At 46.8% G+C, this 13,276-nt stretch overlaps 1 protein-coding gene across 1 annotated transcript in view; it reads right to left on the bottom strand.

Annotated features, from left to right (window-relative positions):
• Positions 1–10,559, bottom strand: part of TTC39A (tetratricopeptide repeat domain 39A) — a 721,538-nt gene extending 710,979 nt beyond the window's left edge. Inside the window, exon 1 of the mRNA XM_085602648.1 lies at positions 10,404–10,559. Within this exon, the coding sequence (XP_085458774.1) occupies positions 10,404–10,453 (50 nt within the window). The 5' untranslated portion in view covers positions 10,454–10,559. The remainder of the gene's footprint in view (positions 1–10,403) is intronic.
• Between the last annotated feature and the right edge of the window lie 2,717 nt (positions 10,560–13,276).

Below are 13,276 nucleotides of genomic sequence, written 5' to 3'. Positions count from 1 at the left end.
CTGCTTATTGCAAGAAACGCATTTACTATCGAAGGACACAGCGCACATGCGCTCCCGATGGTTCCAAATCCAGTTCTGGTCCTCTGGCCTTCCAAAAAAGAATGGGGTAGCCATTTTATTGAGCCAGAAATTTAAGGGCAAGATAACCTCAACAAAACCAGAAATAAAAGGGCGCCTGCTAGCAGTCAGGGTACAGTGAGGCTCCAACTGCTTCACCCTAGCAAACATATATGCCCCAAACACCCAGCAGGAACCCTTTTTTACAAATGCGTTTGCCACAGTGCTCACTTCCCCAGATTCAGCTGTTCTAGTGGGGGGAGACTTCAACCTGGTTATGAATCCCACTCTGGACCGCTCGTGTCAGCGATCTGCTCAAACTGGGGCCTTCTCCTCGGAGGGCTTGCAGTGGCTAGCGGAAAATGGCCTAATGGACACTTGGCGCCAGCAGCAAGGGACTATACCTTTTATTCGCAAGCGCACAAAACATATGCGTGGATTGACCACTTCTTTGCTTCACACTCACTGGCCCCTAGAATCAGGGATGTGACCATTGAACCTAGATCGCTAGCTGACCATGCCATGATCACGATTACATTACAAACAGATGATTCTCAGCCAAGCCCTTCTAAATGACAGCTACGAGAGGGGCTACTACAATCCCCAGACATATTAGCAGCAATGTGCAAGAATTTGGTGGCGTATCTCAGTACCAATGACATAGGAAATACCTCCCTGGCATTGGTGTGGGAGGCGCTGAAGTTAGTGATGAAGGGAGAGTTTATTACGGTATCCGCGGCCGAGAACAGACTGCGTCGGGAGAAGCGCCAGCAGTTAGAAAAAGAAGTGGGGGAGATAGAGACCATACACAAACAAACCAGGGCACCTAGTGTCTGGAGAGAGCTAGAAAAGAGAAGGCTCTTATTGAAACGTCTTGATCTAGACAGAGCGGACTATGCCCTTCTCAGACTCTGACATAAGTTCTATTTAAGTAGTGACCACTGCGTGAGTATGTACGCACAGAGACTGCAAGCCAAAACTATAGCGGCCTCGGTCACCTCGATTAAGCAGGCTTCTGGTGAAGAGGTACATACTGATAAGCACATAGTAGAGGCATTTAGGAATTTTTACCAGACCCTATGCTTCAATTCAGACACCCCTCATAGTGACGCAAGCACATATCTCTTAGGGAGCCTACTCACCCATTTGCCTAAAACAATTGCTTGCAATTAGATTAACAGATACAGATTGAAGAAGTGATAGGAGCAATTGCACAACTCAAAAAGAATAAAGCACCGGGACCAGACGGCTTCACGGCACAATTCTTTAAAGCTTTCTGCCAGGAACTAGCCCCACTTCTGACTTAAGTATTTAATTCCTTTCTCGAGACAGGGTCACTCACAGAATCCATGGAAGAGGTTTCCATCTCAGTGATCCTTAAACCAACGAAGGATCCCAGGGACTGCGGCTCATATCATCCCATATCCTGACATTGACGCCAAGCTAATCGCTGGTGTATTGGTGGCCCGTTTGAGTCCGCTCATGCCGGGTCTGGTGGATCCGGACCAAGCCGGCTTTATCCCAACAAGACAAGGGGGATACAATACCAAAGACTCTTCCACCTCGTGGTTGTTACCCATAGGTCACGTAAGGAGGCGCTCTTTCTATCTATAGATGCTGAAAAGGCGTTCAACCGTGTTCGATGGACTTACCTCTTCGACACTCTGCAATATTTTAGATTTGGAGAAGCATTTATTAAATGGGTAAGCTGCATATACCGAGCCCGGAGAGCCTCTGTCCAAGTCAAAGGAATGTCCTCAAACATGTTCCATATAGCCCAAGGAACCCGGCAGGGCTGCCCGCTCCCCCCACCTTCTTTTTGCGCTCTTTATGGAGTCGATGGTGCAGCACGTCCGAGGCGGCCCGCGGATTGAGGGTATTCGATTTGAAGCAGACACACACACTATCAGTCTCTATGCAGACAATGATATTCTCTCACTGGCGAAACCAATGACATTACTGCCGGCTCTGTTAGATGAGTTGAAGGCCTTTGGGGAAGTTTCGGGATTCAAAGTTAACTTGAATAAATGGCAAATATTAGATTTATCTGTGCCCCCCCTTGCATGAAGAAATGCAATACAATAGGTTTCCCCTGAAATTGGCGTCACTCTCCATATCATATCTGGCCATTCTTCCTGCCCCTACCATGCCCAAGACACTGGCAATAAATTAAGCAGCACACATCGATCAGACGAATAAAGCCCTAGTTAGTTGGAGTCATTTGAAACTAGCCTGGTTTGGACGTATAGCTACGGTCAAAATGACAGTACTCCCACGCATACTGTACATCTTCCAAACGCTGCCACTTGTGCTACCTCCGAAGACGCTCGGCACACTACAACTTGCTATAAATAAGTTTGTCTGCGGGGTAAAAAGCTGGGCCTACCGGTATCGCAACAAGCACAGTTTAAACAGGAAGGCGGTCTGGGCTTCCCCTAGTCCACTGATACCTACAGGCGGCGCACCTGCGCAACTTAGTAGAATGGAACGGCCCTACCTCTGAAAAGCATTGGTCCTTCATGGACCAGACAGTAGCGGGAGCGAATGTATGGAGAGAGGCCTGGGTAACACGCAGATTTAGAGCATGGGGCCTGTAATCCTCACCAGTAACCTTATAAACACAGAGTGTGGGACAGAGTGGCTTTGGAGAGAGGAATGACATCATTCCCATCCCCCGATGACCCAGATAGTGGAAAACCCGGATTTTCCTCCCATGTGCAGCTCAGAGGTGTTCGGTAGGTGGTGGGAGCAGGGATGCAAAAAAGTGGGGTCTTTGTTTGATGATAAGGGGATCATTCCCTTCGAACAATTGCGACACAATTATTCGCTCCCCCAGACTGACACGTTTCACTATCTACAACTGAGATACTGGGTGACCACCCCTAAACACAGGAAGGTGGCCTCTCGCCAGCTAACGGTATTTGAAAAATGGCTAGTTCGCAAAGAGAATGATAAGCATCTCATCTCAGAGCTCTATGCGATGCTAGCCAAGGGGCAAGACAGAGGCCGAACCAAGGGCAAACTACAATGGGAGGAGGAATTGGGGCGCATTCTCACCAGTAAAGAATGGGCAGACATCCACTATAGAGCACATCACACTGCACACAGCATGGCTGGTTCAGAGACTGCGTACAAGCTAGCAGCATAGTGGTACCTTACACTCGCATGCGTCCACAGGATGGACAAAGGGCAATCAGAGAAGTGCTGGAGGGGATGCGGACAAACGGGTTCTCTAGTGCAATTACTCTGACACTACCCAAAGTTATCACGCTTCTGGGAAAGCATTCTGAGCGACATAAGATATAGAATGCGACACTGCTATCCCGTGCTTCCCGGCATACACCATACTGGGCCTTCCGAACTCTAACTTTCCCCTACACTCCTTGCGGGGCCGACAAATGGCGCAAGCACTTCTAGCTGCGTGTCAGGTGATTCTAGCTCGGTGAGGGTACTATGACCATCCCCAATCACACAGCATGGTTACATAAACTCTGGTTCATATTAGCAATGGAGCGCATGTCCTTAGAGGCGGTGAATAAAGGAGAGACATTAGCAGAACTATGGGCCCCCTATGTACAGATACTCTCAAAAGAAATCCTAGAGGTCACATGTCTTAAATATCTGCAAATATTACGATGACTTCCCATACACAGAGCAGGGCCGCCGAAACCGCTGAATGTAGACACAGAATGTCAAACATAATAATATAACAGAAGACTCATTATTCACGGCCAATTGTGGGTAGGAGTCTGGTGCACGGGAATGGGCAGGGGGGAATTACATTATTAGTTGTCTTTTAGTAGTTTTGGTTACTAATACTGAATGATCCTTTATTCGCTGAGGGCCTCTGGGTTTTAGGCGCATAGGGAAGATCATTTTCTACATTATAATGCTTTGTCCTTCTTATATGTCACATCCTGCTTGGCAGGTCTACTGGGGCTTTTCATATGACACTTGTGGTGCACTTCAAAGGGGCCTCCTCTGTCACACACAAATGCTAGCCGACACCTGGGCTGGGCATTTTCCAGAGCAGGAAGCCTAGCATCCACCCACACCCTGACCCAGTCAGAGCTGGAGGACTAATAAGCTATGAAAGCCCTGAAGCTACAACAGGCCAACATGGCCATGGAGGGTCAGAGTCCAGTAAAGATAGTGGCAGTGCCACTGACGAGCTTATAGGAGGTAAAAGGGTTCACATACCCAAAGACCTGGCACCTAGCTGGTCGCTACCCTCATGTGTTCTGATAAAGACCCCATTGGAAATCCCTTTGATGGACGTCGAAACGTTTACACATACATACGCTGATTGAAACGAATGCATACTCTAGTTCTCCAACCTGCACTTTCATTTTGAGTCTTTGTTTCTCAAATGTGACTATTATTCCGATCGCATTCTCTGTTCGCGGTTTCAAACTCGAGCACGCGTTTGTTCACTTGGCACAAACCCTATCACTGCGCCGTTATGAGGGGCACCTACTGGTTTGTATTTGCATGTATATGACAATCGTAACAAAATAATTAAATAGCTATCTATTCAGTGAAAAAATTACTGTACAGAGTTCTTGCGTATGTAACATAGGCTTAAAGTTATTTTCGTTTGTTTTTATAGTGTACCCAGGTTCCCAGGAAGCTTCTAAGGAGAGAACAAAAGAAAAGGCTCTTTACAATGGACAAGGAAGAAAGGCCATGAGCGAGCGGGGAAGAGGTTATTCTTCACTTATTGGATTTCAGCTGCTCGTCTGTAGATGCATTTATGATTTCCTGCCTCCTGGGGGAAATTGTCTACACACAGCTTCTTATTAAAGACCGCCTCCAGAAGTCCCATGGATTCGACTATTTTTAGGCGGGCACAACAGCAGCCATGAGACCCAGCCTCACCAGACATGGAAGATTGTGCAGTGGACAGAGGGTGGGGGATAACTCTGGAAACAGAAAGCGATACAAAGTTTTTCAGAGAGGAGAGACACTTAAAAGGGAGAAGAGTTGGAAAGTCTGGTCACAAGCAATCACCTGTGTTTAACAGACCAAAGCTGCCACAATGCAAAGTCACAGTTGCTCAGCAGACCCTTGTCACGTGTTACTCCTTCAGCCCGTCCTGGCTTTTTACCCAGCAACACTTTGGATTCTGAAACTTGCAAGCGTGACTTTCCCATGCTAAACATTGATCCAAAACCACAGTATGCAGGGTATAAAACCCCACCTGCTAGTAAACTACAGCTGCCCGGTGGCTCACATGATATGAAGCACGCCTGCAGCTATGGAAAACATCACATGGGATCAGGTGATCTACACTTTCTTCCAAAAGCACTATTTGTATGTTTCGCAGTAAATGTGCCAGAAGTGCTACATTTGTGCTGGAGATTTTAACCCTGGGATACCAGCAGTCACTTTTAGATGCTGGGGCTTTTCTTCATCATCAGACTTTGACCCGGAGCGAGAGACAACAAGCACTGGCATAGCCAGCATGTCTGGCATTGGCCACCAGCATTTTGGCTTTGTCAATGCTTATTTGTTTTGTCATGGTGTTTGCCACAGGGCACTCGTCACATGAAAGAAAAAACAGTTGGCTAATAGTGAAAATATTTTTGGCCTCAAAAAGCATACATTGCCATAGTAATTCCTGGCACTTAAGTGAACGGCTTTGCCAGTGGACGAGCAACTTGTGAAAGGGTAGAGTTCCATTACTCACAGTGAAGTTAGCTAATGACTGAAGGGGCACGCCCAATGCTCCATGTTGTATGCTGTAGTGGGCAGAAGAAAAATGTGAAGGTCACAATAAAAGACCAACGAATGAAGAAGCCTGGCATTAAAAGCTCCTACAAGGCTATTATATATCATTTTAGCAAAACGACCGTGGCTAATACCAGCCTTACAAAAGGAAGAGAAAAGAAAAAAAGGAGGAAGACACAGAAAGGAAAATATTGATAACGGGGAAAGCAGGAATTAAAAAAAGAATCCGCAAGAGACAGGAGGGGTAGGGGATGAAAGAAAGAAGCAAAATAAAGACTAAACAGCCTTGTATTCGCCAACTTGCCATTTAGTAGCGCATAAGAAAATCTTTGATCCTCTGCACATTTTTAGTTTGTAACAAATTAAGCACTGGGAGCCAGACATACTGGCAACAAGTCTTTGCTTGCAGAAGCGCACACAGTTTTGATGTATATCTTTAGCTCCGATATCTTGTCACGTTTTGTTATTACAAACATACATATGATTGTATAGTTATTGGTCCCATGTCAAGGAGGTGAACTCCTGCCATGCACGGTTTTGTGACCAGCCGCACTAGAAATAAACAAGTGTCATGCAGATGGCTTTAAAGTTTTCCTTTTTTTTTTTTTTTACTTTGATCAAAATGCATTTATTTTTACTAGGCTTCTTTCTAGTAGAGCTAGGAGTGGAAGAAGCCTGCCAGACAGTGCAGGTGCCTGGTTTGCTAATGACATCTTGGGGCTATTTGGATTGTTTCCCTGGGGATGCATTCTGCACATTGCTTACCAATGGCCTTGTGGTTTGTAATTCACATTTGCTTGCTTTTTGTGTGCTGGCTTTGTTTTAGGCTGTTCAGCTTGAGTTTGTCCCTTCCTTTGTCCAAACCCTATGTATTGTATTATTCCACTAGTACTGAATTTCTGTAAACAGGCCTTTAAATCTTGTTCTTATCTGGTCACATTTGCTGTGCATTCTAAGACAGAGGTCAAATGCCCGGCTCCGTCATCCAAAGAGTTTCTGGTTTACTTTTCTTTCTCAGACTTCCGAGTAAGAGGATTTATGCGACAATCCAGCTGGGTACCCATGTGAGGCAGATAGACAGTAGGATGTTATTTCTTTTAGCTGGCTACATGGGGTGTGCTGTATGAGGTTATGTTTTTTCTAGTACAAAAATAAATTTTAAATGTCTGAATATGAACTGTGCAAATATTTCAGAATATGGTAGGCTCAAATGAAGCATACTTTTTGGCAATTCCGAAGTGTGGTGGAAACAAATATTTTAATATGACAAAAACAAATTAATACACCAGGTGGTGACATTTCCACACATTATAATTTGCGTGCTGTATACTTTTATCAGTTAAACTGTATGTCTGTGCAAATATACTGGTCATTTCAATTGAAGATGTGTTGTCTGTAATGGCAGTGCACTACCACACCATGTATACTCCACTTTACCCAACTCCACTCTGCACCACTCAACACTATGCCACTCCAAAGTGCGTCACTGCAGTCTTCTCTGCACCACTCCACGCCTCTCTACTCTATGCCAATGCACTCTACTCTACTATGCACCACTGCAATACTTAGCCACAGCACTCTACGCCAATCCGTTCTAAGCCACTCTAATCTACTCACGACACTGCACTCTACTCTAAAACAATCTACTCTACGCCACTCTATTCAAGTCTACTCCACAGCAATCTACTCTGCGCCACTACACTCTACCCAAAACCAATACACTCTATGCCACTGCCCTCTATGCCAATATACACTGCACTGTATGCCACTATATTCTACTCTGCAACACTCTACTCTACCCCACTGCACTCCACTCTACCCCATTGCACTCTATGTCATCTTACTCTGCACCATTCTACACCAATGCACTCTACGCCACTGCACTCTACGACACTCTACTCAACACTGCACTCTCTGCCACTGAACTCTATGCCACTCTATTCTGCCCCACTCTACTCTGCAGTACTCTTCTGCACTCTACACCAATGCACTATGCCAATATACTCTACTCAGCTTCACTATACATGAATCCTCTCTATACCAATCTAATCTACTGTGCACCATTGCACTCTGCGCCTCCCGGCTCTACTCTACACCACTCTAGTCTATGCCAGTCCACTCTATTATGCTCCATTGCGCTCTGTCTCTGCACCACTCTACGCCAGTGCACTCTATGCCACTGCACTCTGACACTCTACTCTGCAAGATTGCACTCTCCGCCACAGAACTCAACGCCACTCTGTGCCATTACACCCTCCCCTTACTCTGCACCACCCACCACACTACATCAATGCACTCTATGCTACTACACTATATGCCACTCTACATCACTCTACACTACTCTAATCTAGTCTGCACACTACTCTACACCTCTGCACTCTACCCTGCACCAGTTCCACTCTATTCCACTTCACTCTACTCTGAACCAGTCCACGCTACGCCACTGCATTCTAAGCTACTGCATTCCACCTGTGCCAATCCACACTACTGCAATCCACTCTGCACCATATCACTGCACTCTATGCCAATGGACACTTCTCCACTTTACTCAAAGCCAATGCACTCTACTCTGCACCACTGACCTTTATGCCACTTCACTATAGTCCACTCTACGACACTACAATCTAAGATAGTCCACTCTATGACCCCTAATCCATTAAACTCTACTCCACTCTGACACTACTCCACTCTATTGTATGACACACTACACTACTCCACTTCTCTATGCCACTCCACTCTACACCACTTGACTTTACCCCATTCTATGCCATCCCACTCTCCTACACTACACAACGCCACTCCACTCTAAAACAATCTACTCTGCTGTATGTCACACACAATACTCTACGCAACACCCTCCACGCCACTCCACTCTGCCCCACAACAGTCTACTCTGATACTCTATGCCACTCAGCTCTACTTCACTATACGCCCTTCAACACTGTGACACTCTACTCCCGCCTCAACACTTCACTTCATGCCACTAAACTCATCTGTACTCTACACCACGACTCTCTACGCCGCTCCACTCTACTCTCCTCTACCCCCATTAACTTTCAGCCATGCTGAACAGCAGCCACGCTGGTGTACGACGTGGCTGAATGATATTGGCAAAGCCAATAGTTAGTGCATAGGCAAGACCTATTGACTTTGCCACTGCTTGTTCTAATTATCACACAGGGCCTAACAGATTCAGCCACCCAATTGCCTCTGATTTTTTTTTGTTGTTGTTTATGTTTCGCTTGTTTTCTGTTTGGTTACTCGTATGCTAATGATCAAAACACACTTGTTGACAAACCGATATTGGAGGATTTCTTTAGCATGCCACAGTACATCCAGGGAGACTCCTCCCCCACGTGTTTATATCGTTTTGTTTACAAAATGTGGCTTTGGTCTCGTCTCCCACTTCTGATTTATAGGCATAGATGTTTGAATGGGGGACATTTTGGTGAGGTTACCGATGCCTATTTGGTTAGGCAATGTATGGAAAGTGCAGTTGTACAGAGCATCCCCACAACGAGTTGCACGAATTTCCAAACAAAATCAGCAGCCTTCTATTGAATATGCATCGCTTTTTGTCTGTGGAGCATTTGAAAAGCAGTTACTGTAAAATAAAATCGTCCATGTGGAATTGCATTGCGCTCTAATACCTGCAACATTTCCACACTTCAAACAGGGGCGCAGCTATCAGTGGTGCAGCAGCTGCAGTGGCACCGGGGCCCAGAGGCCTATTAACCCCCTGATTAATGTTGTATTTTACTGCCTGCCCAACAGTGAGAAGGCCATTTACCTGTTTGCACTGAGGCTCAGGGCACCCTTGGTACGCCACTGGTTTCAAACACTTCACGGATTTTGCACAATATTCAATGCGGACATTAACTACACGGCCCCCTGCGGGCCGTATTAAACACTAGTCTTTCAAACATAAAACGAGTCGGCAGTGCGCCCGTTTAATACAACGAACACACTGCATAACACACAGCTGCCAGTGGGTTGTCTCAATCAGATTAGTTCGTTTCTGGCTATGTTTCCCTTTTTCTCTAGTTACCCTTTGTTAGGGAAAAAAACATCTCCGCTCCAATCGACATGTGAATTTAATGAAATACATAGCACGTGGTTTGCTTTCTTGTGCTGGTATAAATCAATAAAACAAAACAGTTTAAAAAAAAAAAAAATCACTTTCACATCATATACTACCAACAACACTAAACATAACAGAATTATCACAAGACTTGCACGGCCTAAGGATAGCAATGAATGACTACGCTTCCTCAAGTAAAGTCACCGAAACAAACAGCATGACGAGCTTTGCTCTAGACATTATTTTTATACATCTAAAATCATTTGAGACACGGTCCAGATTAACGAATTAGGTTGGCAGTTGATGTGTGTGTGGTTTTTTTTTTTATGAAACTGGCTTTACCAGACATTTCACATGCTGAGATGACCCAGATACCCCTGGTTTAAATGTGCAACGCTGTTCGTCGGCATATGCATTCAATTACCGTTTTTTCTGGGCACAAGTTGTTTTATTTTTGAGTAGTTAACGTTCCGCCGTGAAAGTATGATAAATGCACGAAACGGACCTAGAATTAGAAACAAGACGGGTGTCTGACCTGGGGCCGCGGGTCCTGGAGTTCACTTTCCAGAATGATATAAAATCCATGAGGGGCGGTGCAACCGGCGCTCGCGCTCTGCGTGCGGCACGAGCCCGGGGTGCCGGGAGAGGGCGCCTCCCCGTGAAGCCCTCGTGCCCGGGGTCAGCTGCGGGCGCTGACTAGGAGTTGCTTTCTGTACGGCAGGAGCCCGGGGTGTCGTGAAACCCCCTACCAGGGTCAGCTGCAGTTTGGTCCCCGCTTCAGCAGCTTGCTTACTTCTGTATGGCACGAGCCAGGGGTGCCGGGAGACGGCGACTCCCCGTGAAGCCCTCGCGCCCGGGGTCAGCTGCAGTTTGGTCCCCGCTTCAGCAGCGTGCTGCTTCAGAACACCTGCGCTGCTGCAGTGAAGGGAGAGAGAGCTCCGCTTCCACCAGAGCCCACGGGAGGTGGGTGGGTCCGGGGCACAGACAGGAACGAGCTGACAGCCACAGACGTCAAGTGGGACAAGGGGATGGGACTGGGACTCCAGCGCCAACCGGCACCGCCTCCTTTTCCTCATCTCGGGACACGCGCCTATTTTCGCTTCCTCTTCTCCAAACGCCGAATTCGGCTCGTAAACTCGAACTCTGGCTGTAAACACACGAGGAAGACATCGCGTGACAGTAACGGGGGGATACCTACACAGTGTGGTTGGTACAACATTCTAGTTCATTGAAGAAACATACAGTGCCAGGGTTTCCACCCTTCTCAGATGAAAAATACTTTGCTGGTAAAAGTCTGGCTACAGGCAGCCCTGCAACAAACAAATGATGGACGGAATGCTGACAATGCAGACATTCTCCCCCAGTCAAGAGATCTGGGTTAAATCCATCGTTCTTTTGCCCACTACGCCACCCCAGTTTAGACATGGCCATATGCAAATCAGTCTTGACCCTGTGCCTCATGGGAACAGTCCAGCCCGAACTGCCAAGCCATGTCTTCCCTGGACCGGAATCAAGCATCCTAGGACCGGTTTCTGGCTATCAGCCGTCATCAGCCAGGATAGCTTGACTCCAGTGGCGTAGTGAGCACGGGTCCCACGTCTGGGAATACCCATCCCACTTAGGGCGAAAAGCGTTACAACAAACAAATGATGGACGGAATGCTGACAATGCAGACATTCTCCCCCAGTCAAGAGATCTGGGTTAAATCCATTGTTCTTTTGCCCACTACGCCACCCCAGTTTAGACATGACCATATGCAAATCAGTCTTGACCCTGTGCCTCATGGGAACAGTCCAGCCCGAACTGCCAAGCCATGTCTTCCCTGGACCGGAATCAAGCATCCTAGGACCGGTTTCTGGCTATCAGCCGTCATCAGCCAGGATAGCTTGACTCCAGTGGCGTAGTGAGCACGGGTCCCACGTCTGGGAATACCCATCCCACTTAGGGCGAAAAGCGTTACAACAAACAAATGATGGACGGAATGCTGACAGCCCTGGACACATCACAACTGCTAGATGTCAGCATTAGTCTGCGCAATCATATTTAGGACTAGTTGGGAAGCGGCCGCTTGGGCATTCACGGTCTGTGTTCAGGAAGCATGGCTTTGGGCGGTGGTGGAAAAGCGGGCGGGGAACAGATGTTCACACTCACTGCCCTCACTGGGAGTGACTGGCTCACCAAATAAGGGGCAACTTGTGCCAGAGAATGGATTGTAGGAGGGGAGACAACGCAGGGTTCCTCGCCCTCTGTAGGATTTCTGTGACTCCCAGACTCAGTGGTTGCGTATGACAACTGAATAGGGGCCAGAAAAGTCTTATTAAACAAAATAGATAGAAATCCTCGCGAGACATGGCGTCCAGTTCAGGGCTTTCATTTAAAAATTGAGTGCATTATAAAAGTTGTACTTTTGGTTCAGTTCAATCGAACCAAGCGGACTAACCCACCTGAAAGAAACCGTGTGTGAAGGAAAAACCTAGAACTTGAAAATGGTGCCCTGCACGTGGATTATCTGGTAACCCTAGACGGGGGGTGGCACAGGCAAAGAGAGAACGGGGACCAATACTGTCAATACACTATACCACAAGTGATACTTGCCACCCTACAGACTGCAGATACACTATGAACTGAGAATATAAACAACAACCTCTTTATTGGCCGTACCTAAAGAGGTGGAAAAAGCTCACGAGTAAGCAGAACATGGATAACTCGCCTGTGTACCCCACCTCCCAAGTAGTCGAATTTTGGGCTGTTCCATGCGCGGGAAAAAAAAGCTCAAACCAAACGCACAGTTGCTTTGAGAAGCACCGTGAGTTGTTGGTCTATGTATTTAACTTGATGATAACCAGGGCTTTAAGTGGGGTGAAAAAACTTGGGGGGTGGAGGTTCAAAGGGGCGTGGCTGATGTAATTAACAGCGTGGCTTAGAAACACTGAAGCTAAAAGTCTGTGTTTAGCATAGTGTGCCCTCCGACTGGTATTTTACTGCTTCTGTCATCACTTTCAGATATATAATACAAGTAACAAGTCATGCCTATTGGCTTTGTCAATGGTTGTTAGTTGCATAAAATAACTAAGCAACAACTAAGGCTTCGTTGTATATAATTTTGAAAATGTGCCAGCTCTGAAATTATGAAAATGTGAAAGAAATATTACGAGTCTTTTTGAAGTGACATCAAAAGCAGCAAAGGGTGGTACTGCTCCGAGTTAAGATTGATTTTTTTCATCCTGAGGGTGAGGATAAAAATGGAGAGCCCGATAGGGACCCGTCTCAGCATCCGCTTTTAAGAACTGCCGGTGCTGAGAACCGGCACGACCCGGCCCACTTACAGTCCTGATGCCAACTGCATCAAGGTGGATGTACCCAGCAAGGAAGCTTATGTGCAGCACGCGCCTGCGGGCATTCTAGCTG

Source organism: Triturus cristatus, chromosome 4_2, assembly GCF_964204655.1.
Source record: "Triturus cristatus chromosome 4_2, aTriCri1.1, whole genome shotgun sequence".
Classification (NCBI taxonomy): Eukaryota; Metazoa; Chordata; class Amphibia; order Caudata; family Salamandridae; genus Triturus; species Triturus cristatus.
This window is presented reverse-complemented; position numbering and strand designations above follow the sequence as displayed.